Source organism: Brachyistius frenatus, unplaced genomic scaffold (assembly GCF_029030835.1).
Source record: "Brachyistius frenatus isolate BFR_SWC_R1_liver_20210118 unplaced genomic scaffold, ASM2903083v1 Contig_30, whole genome shotgun sequence".
Lineage (NCBI taxonomy): Eukaryota > Metazoa > Chordata > Actinopteri > Embiotocidae > Brachyistius > Brachyistius frenatus.
The window spans coordinates 1,398,505-1,418,178 of NW_027210629.1; the positions used below are offsets into that span (position 1 = coordinate 1,398,505).

The 19,674-nt window shown below is 38.4% G+C and overlaps 1 protein-coding gene across 5 annotated transcripts in view; it reads left to right on the forward strand.

Annotated features, from left to right (window-relative positions):
• The window catches only part of frmd3 (FERM domain containing 3), a 59,721-nt gene that overhangs the window by 18,715 nt on the left and 21,332 nt on the right, over nt 1–19,674 (forward strand). For 2 of the 5 annotated variants that reach the window (XM_069699474.1, XM_069699477.1), the window contains exons 2-10: nt 225–329; nt 2,583–2,625; nt 7,813–7,894; nt 11,121–11,218; nt 12,761–12,884; nt 16,555–16,642; nt 18,182–18,270; nt 19,119–19,182; nt 19,566–19,601. In XM_069699474.1, coding sequence (XP_069555575.1) covers nt 225–329; nt 2,583–2,625; nt 7,813–7,894; nt 11,121–11,218; nt 12,761–12,884; nt 16,555–16,642; nt 18,182–18,270; nt 19,119–19,182; nt 19,566–19,601 — 729 coding nt within the window. The remainder of the gene's footprint in view (nt 1–224; nt 330–2,582; nt 2,626–7,812; nt 7,895–11,120; nt 11,219–12,760; nt 12,885–16,554; nt 16,643–18,181; nt 18,271–19,118; nt 19,183–19,565; nt 19,602–19,674) is intronic. The other 3 variants (XM_069699476.1, XM_069699478.1, XM_069699479.1) reach the window with 3 other exon arrangements.

The window sequence follows — 19,674 nt, forward strand, 5'->3', positions numbered from 1 at the left end:
CCCCCTGCTGTAGTGAAGAAATTTCCCCTCGGGGATTAATAAAGTGTATAAAATAAAAAAAAAGGGGGTTGTTCACGGTAAATGTGATGCAGCAGCTATCAGTTGCAGCTCTGAAGTTTATGGGTTTTTATCAGCACAGCTGGGAATTTTATTTAGATGAAAGTATTGCATACTGATAGATCACAAAATATAATCGTGGACTGATGTGTTTTATTTGTTTACAGAGAGACACCAAAGGCCAGTTCCTGTTGGACCATGTGTGTAATCACTACAACTTGCTTGAGAAAGACTATTTTGGTATTCGATATGTAGATCCTGAGAAACAAAGGGTAACTATCACTCACACACACACACACACGCACGCACGCACGCACGCACGCACGCACGCACCCACGCACACACACACACACACACACACACACACACACACACACACACACACACACACACACACACACACACACACACAAACAACCACACAACCACACAACCAAAAGCTGGAATGCAGAGCTATTTTCATCATGATTGATCTATCAGTTGTCATATTCTTTTCTATTTTAAAAAGTAATTTTGTGTATAAAGTGTCAGAAAGAAAGAAACTAAATCCCATCAGAGTTTCTCAGCAGAGTTTGGTACAGTCGACAGATTTCTCATTTTGTTTGTCCAACAGTCCAAAACCTAAAGGTATATTCAACATAAAACGATAAAGAAACCCAGCACGTCCTCGTATTTCACAACAGAGAATCAGCAAATTTGTGATTAATGAAAATAGGTAATTAAACAATTAGCCAAAATGTTGACAAATTATCCTTTTGATTGCCTTAATAACCAATTGACTAATTGCTGATTGTAGATCAAGGCTAGAAATAGTTGTAAAGTTTTATATTTTCAGGTATTTTTCAAGTTTCTTTGCTTTGGGTTTTCATAAAAGAAATTTCAAAGTGAGGATGTGTTTCTGTGCAAGCCGGTTTCCCTTAGACCCTTGCATGATTGACTCTCATTCACTGCATGGAAGTCAGGTGGAACGGCTGTGGGGACATTAACCAGATGTGCATTTGCCAAACCAACCTCTCATTTTTCTTGTGAGATCCACAATACAGTTTGAAAACTCCTCTTGTAAAGCATAAATCTCACCTTTGTGTTTTTCGTCCATGTACATTTCCTACCAGTGTCTTCTTTTCCCATTGTGAAGCTGTAATGTGCTCACCAGAGGGACCTAAAACACCTATTAGTGCTTCAAGGCTGCTGATAGATTAAAGTTTATTGGAAGAGTTTTCAAACTGAATTTATTTGGTTCTACAAGACAGAAGACTTCAAAGATGGTGACAACTTGGTTGTTTGGTAATGTCCCCACCACAATTGAAATATAGTGTCCCACCACTTCCCTGTGTTTTTCCATGGGACCTTCTAGGATTATCTGAAATTAAATCAGACAACCTTGATTCTGTTTTACCTGCGTTAACAGAATCTGTTCGTCAGTTTAGAAATGAACCTTATTTTACGATTTCATATATATGAATATATATATATATATATATATAAAATATATGGCAGCACCGAATCACAGCTGAACAACAAAAACACAGAAACTGAATCACACCAGCGCATAGTCAGCACGGCCAAGCATGTTGGATATTAGTCAGGTGGCAGTCGATACATTACATTACAAGTTCAAGTAACAAATACAAACAAGATCAGTCTCCATATTTCAAACAGCCCACACACAGAAGAGGCCAGACGCTTTCATCTCAACAGAAGCTCAGTGTTTTAAAAATGCAAACTGAGAAATGAATAAACGCAAATAGATATCAACAACACATGTTACAGTACAAAATTAAAAGTGAGTACAACAGAGTGTAGTAACAACAATCTTACAATCAAATACAATTGCTGTATTCAGAGGCAATTTAAAGACAATTTAAAGCTTCGAAACTACAATGAAGTAGTTGAAGCAACTACGTGAGCAAAAGGGGTTGCTTTCACCTTCATTTTCAGGAAGAATAATATCTTGAAATAGCTGCATTTAACAGTTTAAGGGATCAAAATTGATGTCTATTCAGAAATATAGAGAGATCCCCCCCTTCTGCCCCATTAGTGCCACTGAGGAGCTCCTGATCAAAGCCTTTAACCGCCAAGCACACGAGTCAGACTGAGGTTTTACTGGGCAGCTTCCAGATGAGCAGGGCTTTATTAAATACATAAATAATCAAACTTGTTTTGTTTTTTTATTTCATAAAGGTCAAGATATAAATACATTCAGTGTAAATACAAATGCTTAAACAATCATTTTATACAGTAAATATTGATCTTTTAATGACAGTCTGTTATATTCACTGATGTATTTAAATAAATGTAGTTTTTGATGTGATTTTAGATTTGTTTTTAATAAAAATAAATTGTGTGGCTTGACTTGAGTTTATACAATGTGTAATTCGATTGTTCATCAAAAACACAAAGATACTTTGGATTTGGAAAATTACATTGTATTCTGTTTAACTGCTTTGCCCTCAGATGTTGACTACCCTATTTTAAGGTGACATTTGTCTTGTTGTGCTCTCTCTCTCGCTCTCTCTCTCTCTCAGCACTGGCTGGAGCCCAATAAGCCCGTGGTGAGGCAGATGAAGTGTAAGTGTTCCTTCTGCTCCTATTGTTGCATCAGTGTTTTTATATGGATATAACAATAAGCAATGTGTGTGTATGTGTGTGTGTGTGTGTGTGTGTGTGTGTGTGTGTGTGTGTGTGTGTGTGTGTGTGTGTGTGTGTGTGTGTGTGTGTGTGTGTGTGTGTGTGTGTGCGTGTGTGTGTATATTCTTGCGCGTGAACATGCTTATTTATGCCTTGTATTCGTCTCCCGAGGGTCTCCCCAGCGTGAGAGGGTCAAGTTCTGCAACAAACAGACAACACCTGGGACTCTGACAGGGTCATGACATCATACGCCCGATAGCGTTAAAGTGTCTCAAAGTACAAATAACAAAAAATGTAATTCATATAGCTACGTGACTTCCTGCAGTAAAGGGTGATTATCTATCGATTACTCTAAAATTATTTATATTTCATAACTAGAAACAGAATTTAGGCTTTAGGGCTTTATCACCCATTATTTCTGCAGAGAAAGAGCCAGACAATGCCGGACAGTGACCTCTTTGTCACAGATACCGCAGGGAGACAAACAGAGATACAATGAAGACAGACAAGGTGACAAGAGGAGGGTTTCTCAGACACACAACAAAATGCCAGAGGGACAAGTGGCTCGAGAAGGAAATAAACTCTCACACAAAGTCAAATACACAGACATAGTAGAGAACTAACAAGTAAACTGGCTGCCCTCATGTGCACATTAATGTTTAAAGTTTCAGGCATCTGAAGGAATTATGTTTTTACATCTGTTGAAATTAACAACGCAGAGTGTATCGATTGTTACTGGCTGATTTGGCCACAAAAGAAAAAAAACATTCACCTCAACCTGGTTGGCCATCAAACATATAATGAGGTTGCAAACCTGAGGACTAACAAAATCCAAAGTATTTTTTATTTACAAACCACGCACCCCCAAACCCTCTAACTAGCAAAGGTATAGGGAATCCTAACAAACAAAAACACGGAAAACAGGATGGGCAGACCTTGATCCTCAAAAGACCAAGTTAACAAACTGTTGTGCTGCTGGAGGAGAGGGCGCCTTCTCCTGCAAACTCCTCTAAATAAGCTGAGTGGGCACGACCCAACAATCAGAGCGGAGATCAGACACACCTGAAGAGGAGAGAGAGATCACCAAGGGGGAGGGTGGAACACCGACTATCAATTTGACTGGTCTCCATAGATATTGCTGGGCTTGGTGCGCTCATGCATCGCCCTCACAGATTGACATTTTTCTCAGTACATGTGGGTTAATATGTACATTCTGATCTATACAAAAGGTTTTAGGAGGGCATATTAGCGCTCTACTTTCCCTCTTGATGTTTGCGTCTCACAGATTCATGTTAGACAAGACACCTTCTCTATGCTACAACCTATCACTATAAAAATGAGATCTTGGTGAATGTGACGCAAGTAATCCGACATTATAGCATGTGCTGTAAACTGACTGAATCTGCCACAGTAAAATTATGTTGCAGTGAACTGTGAGATTTGAGCAACTGAAGGAACAAGGAGGGATAATTCTCTCTTTGCTTCATGAAACTTTAAAACAAATTTCACTTTGTCAGCCACATTTTCTGCAGCGGTTTCAGATTTTCCCAAAAGAAGACAAGATCGAGAAGCAACATTTTAAACTTGGAATTCAGTCCACCTTTTCTACCCGTTTATTTATTTTTTTTTTTAAATCTGTACATTTCTATAGTGTAAAAACACCAATCTTTCATTACTCTGTCTCCCCATCGCCTCTTTCTCTTTCTCCTTCATGTCTGTGCCTGAAGTTCACCCACTCTTTTAATGACTGTCCTGTTCTTTCTGTCCCGTTGTAAATTAATGAAAGAGCTATTAGCGGTGCATTCTGCTTCATCGGAACATGTGCAAAAGGACAAGAGGAGATGCTGAGGATATCGCTGAAAATCGGAATGAGAGATGGAGGATGAGAGAACAAAGGAGAAAGAGTGAGAAAGGGGAAATGTGTGGTGGGCTAATTCAGAGGGGAGAGAGGAGACAGTGATAGATCATGTTGCTAAAGAGAGTGCAAGTCAGATTAGGGGGGGGGAGAGAGAAAAGAACTAAAAGAGGAGATTGGAGAGACAGTTTGAGATGAGAGAAGCTGACAGAGAGAGAAAAAGAGATGAGAGAGGGGGATGGAGGACCGAGTGGTGAATAGATCTGAGTTGCACTGACACATCAGTTCTCCCTGTGGCAGGATTTGCTCTCAAATTAGGTGTGTGTGTTTCTGTTTTATTCAGTCTTTGTGCGTCCTAGTTTACGTGCGTCGGCATGATGTTTGCATACTATCATGCCAATTCACCTTCTCTAAAATGTTCTCTTTTTTCCTTTTTTACAAAAAGTGTGGTTTGCATCTTCGTCCCGTTTGCCTGAGCAAATAAGCAGCTCAAGTTCTTTGGGAGCGGGTGGGAGGATTGCGTCTTTCATATTGCTCAGCATGTATTATGTAGATGTGTGCTGTTTTTCATTGCTGGATAATACCGCAGAGAATCCTGGCATTAAAAACAGAGTGGTGAGGGCACTCTGTGAAGATTTCTGGTCCCATGTTAGAGGATGCTCACTTTAGAACGCCTATCACATGATCTCTCATCTTTTTCAGCATCTCCTTTAAAACTACATTCCCGTGTTTACACTCAAAATAACTCGTGTAAATAATAAATAAGCATGAATCATGAATACACTTCAGACATACTGTAGCTTCACCTAGGAGCACCATCAATGCAAACAAGTCACTCATTATTCCAAGATCCGTACCCTTTTTCTTTGAGCATACAGACTTACATACCCAGCATTGTTGAGTCGTCAATCGGGACTCAAATACTTTAATTGTTCTTCAGTAAAACCTCCATCTGAGTTTCTGATACACTTTGCCAAATACCATATTATTACCGTGCTGTGCCCAGTTGTTACTCTTTTGTTACCATGTTTGTTTTTACCTGGTTCCTAGAACATATTTCACTGTAAATGGCTGTATTGTTCTGCGTAACTGAAATAATAATTCAAGTTGGGTCTGAGTTCGTTTTTGGGATCTGGGTGTCGAGCTGGAGGGTAGACCAGAGCACCGGGACGAGTCTGAAGCCCGTGATGGAGAATTTACACCATGTTCCCATCTCACTGTTAATTATAAAAAACTAATGGGGGAAAAAGAGGAGATACACGTGCTTTTATCATCAACAGAAATTGCACCAGCAGCAATCTGACTCCCAATTGGTTTTCATCTTAAGAAAGAGATGAAAAACTGCCAGCACTTTAAGGCTGTTGCTAATTTGTCTGTTATTTCAACCTCAAATGGTCATATATTGAGTAAAATCTGAATTGGACATGAAAGAGCTGTGTGCCGAGGTGATCATTTACATAACAGTATGCAAAAATGCAAGTAATTATTGATTAAGTTGGCTGGTTCAGAGTTATTTATGGAGAAAGTTACTGTTATTCAGTCCATTTCCTTTTCTAAGAACTAATAATTACCTAATGATTCATTAATCATTGTTAAATGAACCTGCAAAAGAATTACTGTGGTGCGAACATGTCTCCTGATGATTATTATAAAAGATATGATTTCAGATCAGATTGCCTATTTTTTTTTGCATAAAATTTGATCTGTGCCACTAAAGAGCATGAAGTTCTCTAAACAAACAAACAAACAAAAAACCCTATATTGTCACACATACAAACAATTTTTAATCTGACATCCATGTGAGCAGGATCTCATTGTTTGTTTGGGTCTTCTAAAACCGTGAGTCATTAGGAAACAGGATGAAAACAGTGGTCTCCTCTAATGCCCAAGAGTAAACAATGATCATCATAGAAATTTCAAAGAAAAACATAAAAGAAAAAAAAGAAAAACAAAAACAAATCTAAATTCAGCCACAGGAAATGTAAGTTATATATTAAAAATAGTTATGTAATTATGAAAAGTTGCTTCACAACTTCACAGAGTAAACTTTGAATATTAGTATGTGTGCATGAATGTGTTTATATGCAATTTGAATGCAAGTTTAAGCAACTGCTGTTGTTTGATACAAACCCTTCAGCTTTTTATTGAGTGTGTGTGTGTGTGTGTGTGTGTGTGTGTGTGTGTGTGTGTGTGTGTGTGTGTGTGTGTGTGTGTGTGTGTGTGTGTGTGTGTGTGTGTGTGTGTGTGTGTGTGTGTGTGTGTGTGTGTGTGTGTGTGTGTGTGTGTGTGTGTGTTGTAATGTCACTGTGCATACATAAATACCACTCAAAGCTCAAATCCTCTCCCACAGCAGCTACATACTAACGCGCACCCCCACACACACAAAAATACACACACAAAGTAAACTTTGAATATTAGTATGTGTGCATGAATGTGTTTATATGCAATTTAAATGCAAGTTTAAGCAACTGCTGTTGTTTGATACAAACCCTACAGCTTTTTATTGTGTGTGTGTGTGTGTGTGTGTGTGTGTGTGTGTGTGTGTGTGTGTGTGTGTGTGTGTGTGTGTGTGTGTGTGTGTGTGTGTGTGTGTGTGTGTGTGTGTGTGTGTGTCTGTTGTAATGTCACTGTGCATACATAAATACCACTCAAAGCTCAAATCCTCTCCCACAGCAGCTACATACTAACGCGCACCCCCACACACACAAAAATACACACACGCACACACAGAGAGAAATGAAATGCTTCAGGACTCAGATCAAAGGAAAAGAAACAGACCCCAGTTGAAGTGAAGAATTTGTGCGTGCGTGTGTGTGTGTGTGTGTGTGTGTGTGTGTGTGTGTGTGTGTGTGTGTGTGTGTGTGTGTGTGTGTGTGTGTGTGTGTGTGTGTGTGTGTGTGTGTGTGAGTGAGTGAGATGAGTAATTACTGTAATTATCAAATGACTAATCAGTATTAGAGGAATATTTCTTTTTTAGTCCGCAGCATCTTTTTCTCTCCAGTTTTACATAATCCCCCATGCTCTGCTCCCTTTCTCTCTTGTGTTCATTCATTTCTCTCTGCTCTCTTCTTTCCCCCTCTCCTCTCTTTTTAAAATCCCCTCTTTTCTCTCTGGTGTCCTTTTGCATTTCTCTCAACTTTCTCTCATGTTTCACTTCTTCTGTGAGTTACAAACAGTCTCCAACTCTCTTTTTTGACTTTCCTCTCTGTCCTTTAATTTCTGGTCTCCTCTAAACTTTCCTTCATCTTGATGATGATTTCTCTTGTCTTCAGCAGCTCATCAGCCTTATACGATGTGCTTCCGGGTCAAGTTTTATCCCCACGAGCCAATGAAAATCAAGGAGGAGCTCACCAGGTAAAATCTGACACAGATAATTTTGAGTGATGGAGTGAGAAGGGAGGCACAAGCTGAGTAAAAATAAGACCATGACTTGTCTCTCTCTTGACTTTGACCGAGAATTTATTTGATTTATATAAACTACCATCTTAGCTAAATTTCAATAGCCTGATAGTGAGAACTCATAAGGAATGGTAAAAAATGTTTGATAGTCTCCTGGACCTTCGTTTTGTTTGCAAACAGTACCAAGGCCTACGTGCCTGAGTGTGCTGAAGAACAAAAACTTAAATTCATGTCGTTGACAATAGAGACTGCTGAAGTGTCTTGAAATGCAGAAGTATTTCATTGTCTTAAAATAAACCCATGTCCCTGACACTTAGCATTCAAGTTTTACCACCTCAATTGTCTGATTGTTTAGCGTTCACCAAATTGCAGTGATATATTTGTCTCTCTTTCTTTACTCTTAAAGCCTTCAGCGGTCTGTAAAATATATAAACAAATAGATTATTTTCAAATATATCCAAAAATCCAATTCATAAAAACCTTTTCCTGCAATTGACTGCTCAAATGTTTTCACAGAGTTGTTTTTCTTACATTTTTTTCCATGTCATTGCCCCCAGCAGATGCTAAACGTTTTACATTTGCCATACAGAGTTTGGCGTCATGTCCATTAGGGTGAATTTAGATGTGTTTTGAGAAAGAAATTAGTTTTTACACAAGAGTCACTGGCTTTTCTGTGAAGAACACACTAAAAAACAGGTTTTGACTGAGAAAATATTGTTCACCCCTCCACATGTTTATGTATTGTTGGGGCGCATATTAAAAGTGTTAAACTGTAGATGAGAACAGGTTAACATGGTAAAAAAAAGTTTTCAAGTAAATACCAGATTTCCAATATGTCACCCCCCACACACACACAGATCCGCACACCTCCACAAAACCACACACACACACACACACACACACACACACACACACACACACACACACACACACACACACACACACACACACACACACACACACACACACACACACACACACACACACACACCTTCTCTTACGCCTGCCAATTGGAGAAACTCACTCAGCAGGGACTCTGTTTTGTGTCTTCTGTCCCATCACCATCTTTCCTTCTCTTAATCAATCACCATTTCTCTCTTCCCTCCCTACATCCCTTATTTTCAGTCTTCCTTTCTTTCTCTCCTCCATTATTTTCAGATCTCAGATCTCAGATCCCTACATCCCTTATTTTCAGTCTTCCTTTCTTTCTCTCCTCCATTATTTTCAGATTTCCCCTCTCCAACTCTCAATAATGTCATCCTCCTCCCAAAGGTGTCTCTTAAACCTTTGCTCTCATTTCCAGTCGGTTTTTGAGATTTCTCATTCCTTGAGTTCTCCTTTAATTTATTTTTTGTCTCCTGAGCTTTTTCATTTATCATTTTATCTCTTTTATCACCCTCTCCTGCCCTCATATTCAGCAGTTTGTAATGGCTGCATTTTTATGTAGTCCTTGTGTCCTTTTATGTTTATTAGCATGTCTTTAAGAAACAAGCAGCCTCATCTTAGAGTCCCCGAAGAGTACCGTTACACTGGAAGTCTACTGATGAGTTTGGATTGGAAGATGAGTTTGGAAAGTTCAGAGGGAACTGCAGTCAGTGGTTAAATCCAGCCGGGTGTTCAATATCAAGTCACTTTTGGAAGGATTTATTTTTTCATCATCAAAACCGAAAAACGTTTATGCTAATTTGTTGCATGTGCTCCAGTTTGCAGGATGTTATTTGAAGTCTGCCTCTTCAAATTCAATTTTCCCTCAAATATCAAAAATACATGAAAAAAAAACCCAATATGTGTCATGTGATTCTGCACCTTGTATTTTACTGCTGATGCCGGCATCAATTTTAGAGCTTAGTGTGCAGGGCGGTGGATGGGCATGTATCATTTCTAACTTTCATGCAGACAACGTTTAAAGTGTCATCACACACCACAAATCTTTCCTTGAAACTACACCAAAGTTGTCATGCAAAGATATTGCAGAAATCAGAAAATAAAAAACAAAGAAATCAGTACTGAACTTTACAGAATCCTCCAAAATTGACCTTCATGTCTGACAATATATAATGTTTTGGTGGAATTGATCTTTAGCTCAGACATTGAAGTGAATTACATGTTTGTAACCTGCTTGGTGATCCCTGGATGCAGTTGCTGCTGACCTACACAAATTACCCCTCATACAGTAAATGAGAATGGGAATAATGAACCACCAAGTGGGAGAAGAACAGACAGAAGGAGAGGGAGTGAAAAGACAATGAGAGTGAAAAACTAGTGAGGAGGGCAGACAGAAATTAGCGTTTAACTTTCAAGATGAGACTCAGCATTTTAAAGATTTTATGACAGCTGATTCTATATTTATATTTTAGACTCCATGAGAATAGTCGGAATAACACGGATGTAAAGACTGAACTTCCTGTTACATAAAAACAAGAAAGGAGGAAGCTCAACGTGCAACGAAGAAAGAAAACAGAGGAGGACAACATTAAACATAACTGAGAAGGTCATGCAAATATAGATAGCTGTTTTTTTTTTTTTTTTAGGCCGACTGCAGACTGACTCTATAAATAAAACTATTTAGCTACACTACCGGGAGTTTTCACTCCATTCAATCTTTCATGCTTTCCTTCTGCTGCTTCTTTCACTCCAGTTCAAAAACAAGTTGACTCAGTGGTGTGAGTGGCTGATGTTGTCTCATCTGGAGACTCATCCGTATCCATGGCAACACAAGTCCCCAGTTCCAGCAACACTGTCATTTTTTTTTATCGCCTTGTTAACACAAGACAAATCAGCATGTCAGCAGCATGCTTAAACTCGTGGTTTCCATAGTAACCACAGTACCAGTCACTGCTGTACGGTTGACGTGTCTTCTCTAAACGCCATAAGAGCACAGCAACATTATTATTCTATTGCGGACTGTGGCTGTATTTGCTTTATGAATTTGAGTCTTAAACATTTCGAAATATTACCGTGAAGACACTGCACTGGTTCTCCTTCACAATGTGGGAATATTGAATGTACAATTTGATGCAGTAAGAATAACCAGGCAGAACTTGTGTTGCCTTTCACTGGCTTACTGTACACCAAATAAGCAATAATTTTGAATAACGAATGTGAAGTACATTTAGGTAAAGTGACATTGTCAGTTTTTCTTCGTTCTTAACTTGTGTGTTTGCTGTATGTCTACATTCAGATACCTCCTATACCTCCAGTTGAAGAGAGATATCTACCATGGTCGTCTACTCTGTCCTTTCGCTGAAGCTGCATATTTGGGAGCCTGCATCATACAGGGTGAGGCCTGCTGACAGTCAATTAATTTGGGTATTAACAGTGAATGTACGGGTGATTTTGCACGTTATAATTAAATTCTTACTGACAATTATCATTTTCATGTTCGTTTTTCTAAAGTTTGCACATGAATTTGAAAAAGCAGCTTGCCTGTTAGCTCTTACGAGAAGCTAATAAACTTCAAACAAAGTATAAACATTACTTAAATTGTGCGGACACATACAGATCTTACTTCAGTTTTTATATTTTGGTTTTAGTTTCAATCCAACTCATTGTTTTGTGTTTGATAATTGATTATGTGCTATCTCATTATAATTATCTTGTAACAATGTGTCTTTAATTGCACATCAGTAAATAATTTGAGTTGATAGTTATGATGCTACTCCAGTAAATGCAGCTATTGATTTGTTTTGATTATATGCTTCTTAAATACAGTTTATTAATCGTAAATATTAAACTATGTCTAACCAACACTGGTTACTGCCTTTTGTAATTTGAGGTATAGCTGTTATTTTTGCAAAACTTTACGTAAAATCTTCTCAGTTTATAGCAACCGTATTTCACATCATCTCTCAAAAACTATAGTTCTTTGTGGGGTTCAAACTGATTTAATTCAGCAAACACGGCTTGTTATAACTAGGCCTAAGACTGAATTCAGGGCAAGCTGGTGAACCGACACTACACGGCACCAATCTGCCTCATTAACTGCCTGCATATCAAGCCACCAGACTGGTGTTGTAATCTTTCGTTTTAAAACACCAAGAGATGTATGTGGACCGGTGGGAAAAGGAGTTTAAAGGGATTTTTGTCTTCACTCAATTAGCAGCAACAGTTAAATGTCAAATCACAGTGCAGAGCCACTTGCTTTGATATGGATTAAGAAAAGAATTAGCTGAGCTGTATCATAAATGAACCCGTCTGGCTGATACACAAATCGCTGAACTGTGCTCACACTCTGATTGGCTCATATCCCCAGAGACCAGAGTGTGACTGGCTGAGTTATCCAAGCCAGAGCGTGTCTGCAGTGTATCATTGGCTGCTCTGATTAAAGAGGACAGGTCCTGTCCCACTTTGTCAGGGTGCTGATTAGAGAGCTGGAGAATAGTTTGAGGATTATTGTTTAATTAAACTCCAGGCAAGTTTTTGATTTAACCTTTATTATGACTGCTAATTAAGAACGGATTTAAAGGACAAATTAGTACCTGTTAGGAGTTTGAACTGGATTTATTGAGGAAAACATTAATCTGTCAGGCTTATCTGATGCCACTGCTTATGAGTATCTTCTGCTGTGGACATAAACATATAATAAAAAGGGCAATCTCTTCGCCTGTGTTTGAGTTTACGCAAGCAGCCAATTTGCTGAGGACACAAATGTGTTAAATCAGATGTTAAAAGAATCATCTAAAGCTTTTGGAAAAATTCTCTTTGTGGTAGAGAGTCAGATGTGAAAATGAATGCCAAATCTGTCCGTTATATGTATAAGGCTGCAACACTCAGCATACGAGGATGGACCATTATTACACTGAAATGATCCTCTCCTTACAGCTGAGCTCGGGGACTACGACCCAGAGGAGCACCCATCAGACTACATCAGAGATTTCAAGCTGTTCCCTAAACAATCCCTCAAACTGGAGAGGAAGATTATAGAAATACACAAGAACGAGCTCAGGTAAGACAGATGTGCCTGTGTGTGTGTGTGTGTGTGTGTGTGTGTGTGTGTGTGTGTGTGTGTGTGTGTGTGTGTGTGTGTGTGTGTGTGTGTGTGTGTGTGTGTGTGTGTGTGTGTGTGTGTGTGTGTGTGTGTGTGTGTAAGTGTGCATGCGTGTGCGTGTGTGTTTTTGTTGTCTGGAACAATGTTTTTGCTGTCAGCTTGCCATGTGATACAGATAACAGGCGTGGATGCTCACTGCTGTGATCTGTGTTGTCAAAACAGGCTGCGGAGACAATTTGCAGACAAGAATGTGCTGTCTGTTGTTGGTGCTGGAGATGAAATTGCATGATTCCCAGAATTTTGTAGTTCATTGTGTTGCAGGAGGTACGTCAGTCTCGATTCAGGTGAAAGCAAAAAATAACTAAAAGGAATTTGCAGAGGAATGAGGATTAATTCTTTATTTGTAGCTGGGTTTGGACACCTCTATTTTGAATTAAAAAGATGGTAGCATAGGCTACATGTGCAATACATCACCACCACAGTACACTTCATGTGGTGTGCCGTGTCAAAGGATTCAGTCAATGAACACACAGTACATTCACAGAGTAACTACTACACTTACATAACGCCAATAAATATAAACATGTACTTTGGCGAGCTGTAGCAAACACCACATCTCCATCTTACAGTTTGATAGGTAAGTTACGTGTGTGTATAGACACATTGTTGTGAGTGCAAGTCATATTTGGGGCAATGCTGCAAATGCTAAATCTATTTCCACATTATTTGTAGACATCGTGAAATTAGAAATCCAACAACATCTATAAAGTCCTCATTTTATTTTGCTGGCCGTTTCAAGCCGCTAATGTTGCCATGACGGCAGGGAAATAGGCCACAGTGTATATAAACTTTTCACACATAAAAGAGAAATCACAAAACCCACAGAAATTAGACGGTCCAAAAAATATCTAAACACCTCAGTTTAATTTTTCATGTAATCATGTACAGAGCTGAAATGAAACAGGTACACATGAATTTGGTAAATAAAACAAATTAAATAATGTGTTTCTTTCAGGGTGTATGGCCAGTCCCATTTAGGGGTAGGTCCAACATTAATTAAGAAAATAGTAGCAGACCACCTATGAAGGTATTTCTGTGTCTTTATTATGCAAGCAAAAAAAAAAAAAAAACAAACAGTTTTGAAAGCAATTTTCTCACACTGCAATTAAAAATCAAGTTTGTAAGTAAAAATATATAAACTGAGAATTAAGTTATATGCGTTGCAAACACATTTTCTCTTACAGTTTTGTTGGTTTTAGTCAAAGAATTAAGAATTTTGCTTATAAAACTAGACTTTTTGGCTGCAAATTGAAAACCTTTAGTTCAAGTCAAAAACCTAGGAGTTGAGTGGGACGTAGTGGGCGAGACATACACTGGAGACGGAGTTTCTATTGATGGATTGCCTCAGACACACACCTTCGACAGCAGAGGGACGCGTGTTGAACTGCATTAGAGGTCTGCCAGTGTTATATCAAGGTTTTCCAGTGAAATGCTTTAAAACGTGGCAGCACGGCTTTCACTTTGGTTATATTTCACGTTGTCAATGCCGTTAGCAGTATACGGTGGTAGGCTGACCGTATTTCCAGCGCCACGTACAGTCTCCGACGTAGTTAACAAGATTACAGCTGCAGTTTTCCACAAGTGGTGCTGATCCTCTCAGTAACAGGCACCGCTCGTTTTTCACCAGCACAGACGTTTCCTTACAGGGGTTAACTACACCGACAGGCTGCATCTTCATCCAGCGGGATAGGAAACGATATGTACCCGGTGGAAATACGAGCAGCGTACCGCTATTCGTCCCGCTGAAGGGATCGACATGCTGATGGCAGCATGACATATAACCAAAGTGAAAGCTGTGCTGCCGCAGTTAAACGCGTTTCAATAGAAACAGATGAATATGACACAAACATAGCTGCTGTGTGGCTGAAGTCAATCCACCAACAGAAACTCCGTCTCCAGTTTATGTCCCGTCCACTACATCCAACTCACCTCGTAGGTTTTTGACTTGAGAGTAAAGGTTTTCAATTTGCAGCCAAAAAGTGTGGTTTCATAAACCAACTTCTTAATTCTGTGACCAAAACTAACAAAACTGTAAGAGCTAATTTGTTTGCAATGCAATCATTTTATTCTCAGTTTATATATCAGTTTTTACTTACAAACTTGATTTTTGATTGCAGTTCAAGAAATGTGCTATTAAAACTGTTTTTTGTTGTTGTTGTTGTTGTTTTTTTGGGTTGCATAATAAAGACACAAAAACACCTTCATAACCACCCAAATTAAACTTTTTCTCACTTATGGAGGTGTGGAAGCCCCATCTCAATTACAAACATGCCCAGACCTGATAGATTACATGGTTTTGTGTTGAGAGGCCCTGCTTTTGGGTCCCTTGAAAATTGCTCAGACACAATAGGTAGACTATTGGTCCAAGACATCTTCTCAACAGTGTAATTAGAGAAAAATTGCCTGTGGAATAAAATGCATGTTTTGGGATTAAAAGAAGAGAAAATTAATGCACTCAGAAATGTTTGTTTAAATATAAATATGAAACTCAGAACATTTGTAATATTTTGTAAGCCACTATCCATTCCTAGTCTTAACATGTACTCTGCATAGACATATTTAGGTCCTAAATTCATATAATATACAGTAATGTAAACATAAATCCCCTCCCTTTAGCTGTTTGTGTGTCGCTGCACTTCATTAATAATGTTGTGAGGTTTGTGACCGTCACACTTAGCGTGATTATAGAACATCAAAAACAAATCCTTCATTTCCCACAGCACAGAGGCAGCGGATGCCAAGCGCCCCTCCGTCTGCCCCGATGGGTCTGAATGACAGGATTAACAGAATGTAAATTAGTACTGAGCTGTAGAGTGACTTCAGGTGATTTCCTAATTGGGTGGACTATGTATGTCCATTTTTTTCATCAATTCAACATTTTCCTTCATGTGGATTTAAACATGTATGTGTGTGCAATTTTAATGGTGATTTATATGTCTGGAGTCTTGATGGGAAGCAGTTGTACCTCGCTCAGTTTCTTGACTTTGCAGCACTTCAGTCTAATGCTCAAGTTTAGCATCAACACTCCCATCTAACTCGGCTTTTGTAAATATGTTTGTGCCTGAAAAATGTTAACAGATAATCAAAAACCCAGCCAAAAGCAGTGACTTCGATCAGTTGAAAATGCTGTCAAAATATCACAGAAAATGAAAAGTATGTAAGACGTACAAACTGCTATTTTCATAAAGCTAAGTTTTCAGTCTTCCCTTGCTTTTTTTTTTTTTTTAACAAAGACTTATTTAATTCATAGCTCATAAACTGTTTGTCATTCGTCTAAAGTAGCTACACACAATAAAGTAGATAAAGACTATAAAACTCTTTGAGGAACAATATGAATCCAAAGATATTAACATGTGCTGTTTTCATAACCCTGTAGACACCTGTTTGTAATCAAATATTTGATTATAATATTGATTTGTTGTCTGGTTGTACCTGACATTAAAGTGAAATCCAATTTAAACAAGCGCAACAGAAGGACACACAGCGCATTCTTCAATGTGTCAGTTTTTAAATGAAGTCCTCTCCCCTCCCCTCCTCTCCTTTCCTCTCCCCTCCTCTCCTGTTTTAGAGGCCAGTGTGCTCCATTAGCAGAGTTGAACATGCTCCAAAGGGCTCACAGCCTCGAAACCTACGGCGTCGACCCCCACCCATGCAAGGTAACATTATATATGGAGTATCATCCATTCTGGCTGTGAGGTCTGGTGCAGTTGATATTGTCAAGGTTCCTGTGATGAAAGCGATGCAAATCTTTTTTTTTTTTTTTTTTTACTGTAATATTGGAACAATTTGTTCTCAATGCCTCAGTAATTTACCCAAATTATTGCTGTATTTTGTCTATCTGTATGTACAGAATAATATGTCACTATATATGTCCTTCTCTGTACATACAGTATATATTGTATATTACTGTATGTAAATGCATAAAGTGAACATAATGCCTTTACACACAATTAATTGCATATAATTGTTTCCACACAGGTAATCTCACCCTTTCAATAATGGACTTTTGGGAGGCGCTTGTCATCATGTGGTTGTGAATATTCTGGTTACAGTTAATAATAGCTATAATTTCAGTTAATTATAGTTCAAGTAAAATATATGATATATCTACAGTCGTAGATCAAATATTTTATAATCATTATCAATTAACAGAGTATTTCAGTTACAAATGACTACGGCAATTAAAACTATATACTCATCCTCTTTGCCCTCCGCTTGTTTGACTTAATTTAGCATATTACTGTAAACTGACGACTATGGACATGATGAGTCTCCTGAAGGCAAACAGCCTTTCATCAAACCTGAGTTTGTTGCACCTCTAGAAACATTATTTTGGTAAACTAAAGAAACTTGGTCTTCATGGAAACCATTACTTTTGGGAATCAATGATCTTATTGATTATTCAGAGAAAATCATCAATGTCAAGGAATCCATCTTTATGCTGTTAACACCAGACTTTACTGTTACATACAGTTAATATTGTGGTTCATCTTGCGTCATCCTGCTTATCATTTTTTCTTGGTTTTATCTCGCAGTATCATGATAGAAGGCACAGACCAAATCTGATAAAGAAAAACAATATTTTACAGCTCGTCTCTGTTCATCCTCCGCACCATCAGTCAGAGTGTGAAATAGGGACACCCTCTCATGAGCAGACATATCAAGGCGCACTAAGCAGATTGATACGATATTTAAATTCTGTCTGTTGGAGAGGATCCCTTTTATCTTCTCCACTCGTGTCAGGCAGGCTGATTTTAATTTGGTTTGCTGGAAATACCTGTTACTGCTGGGACTGTAGTATCATGCAGAACTATGAAGGTCAAGAATCAGAGAAAGTAAGCAAGAAAGATTGTGGGGAACACGCAAGGAAGGAGAGGGATTTTCATAGAAATACAGAGAGGCACAGCAACAGAGGAAATGAGATTTACAGCTGATATACAACCATGTGGGAGAGTGGCGGCCAAATACTGTGATCTGCTCTCTCAATCTGGAGCTTTTATGACTTTCATTTTGCCACACGACATCATACTGACTATTTCTGTGCCTTGTTCTTGATGCTTGTTAATTGAGGGATTTAAATTTGAAACCAGATTTTGTGTTGATGCCATTGACTTGCCTCCCTGCTGTTAGTCCACCTGTATCTCATAATGCCGTGCTCTGCCTCACACGCTGCCTGTGTGTACGTGTGTTTTCAGGACTTTACAGGTTCCACTGCCTTTCTGGGGTTCACAGCCACGGGGTTTGTGGTCTTCCAGGGAAATAAGAGAATCCACCTCCTCAAATGGTACAAATTCATCTCTAATTCTGTCTCTAATAGTCCTGTAAACATGAAAAATAGACATGTAGTATGTGTATCAAATCGAATCATAATACACCATAAAATTACGGTCTCTGAATTTTCTCTTGCACACTGAGTAGCCTATATGATTCATAAAACATTATACTTGAATACATTTTATTAGAACTTAAACTCCTTAAACTCTTGTGTCAAATTATTGATTTGATTTTATTCCACCGTTAAATACTTTTCTTTAACAAAAATAACATTATCTTTATATTATTAGATTTAAGAACACATAGATCAGAATTAACAGAAACATTTCCATTATGTATCAAAAGTATTATAGATAAATATTGTGTTTTGGATTATTATTACTAATGTGCTAGTTTGTGCTATGTGAAACTACTTTGTATACTTTTGAGTAATCTAAAATCTTCTAAGATGGTTATATGTTTTAAATTTCAACGAGCAGCAAGAACTGCCATGTAAATAGAGGAATAAGTGGAGGAAACAGATCAATAGCATGAAATAGAATTTCAAGTAAAGTAGAAACTCCCCAAAATGATAATTAATCCCAGTTCTTCAATAAATGCACTTAAAGCTGTCTGTTTACAATTCTGTATGTGATGACTTGAAGGACACTATAACAGGTTTGCCAAAATAAAAAAGGATCAGAGTGCACCTCCTTTAATTGTATCCTGGACAGTTTGGTTATTCTAAATTGCTTCTGATCTTAGAATTGTAATTTCCTTTCAGTATCATAAACACTGAAATCATCTGTTAATCCAGTTGGTTTTCATCATTTTGTGTGTTCTGTTTCTTAAAGTCATGACATTGTGGCTTTTTTTTAGGGCTGATGTCAGCAAGCTAAAGTTCGAAGGGAAAACCTTTTATGTCATCGGGATTCAGAAAGAGGTGAGTGTGCCGTCTCTGAAAGGTTAAAAATGATGAATGAAATTCAAAAAATGATGAATTGTGTATTAATGTACTAAAGACATCATCATCATGCTGACTGCTAACATGTATCCAGCAGTCCTATAAAAACAGACTGTGACTTTGATGCACAGTTACGTCTGTGTTCATTTGAAATCAGATTTATGTACGTGACTGTTTGTGAACTCCAAGTGAACTGTACATCCTTCAGTCTCTTTCCTCCATCTGTCCTCTCCTCTTTCCTCTCCTTCTTGCCCCTTTCTTCATCTGTGTAACGGTTATGTCAGATAAATGTGCCAAGAAACTGTTTTGTTTGTACTTCTGTCCACCATCACACACACTGTATATGTGTGTCGCTGTTTCAGATCTCCTTAACAGGCAGGATTCACTGTAACAGGATGGTGGGTGTGTTACAACTAACCTCCTTACTCACATTATGTGTTGACTGTGGCCCAAAATGTGAGACTCCTTCAT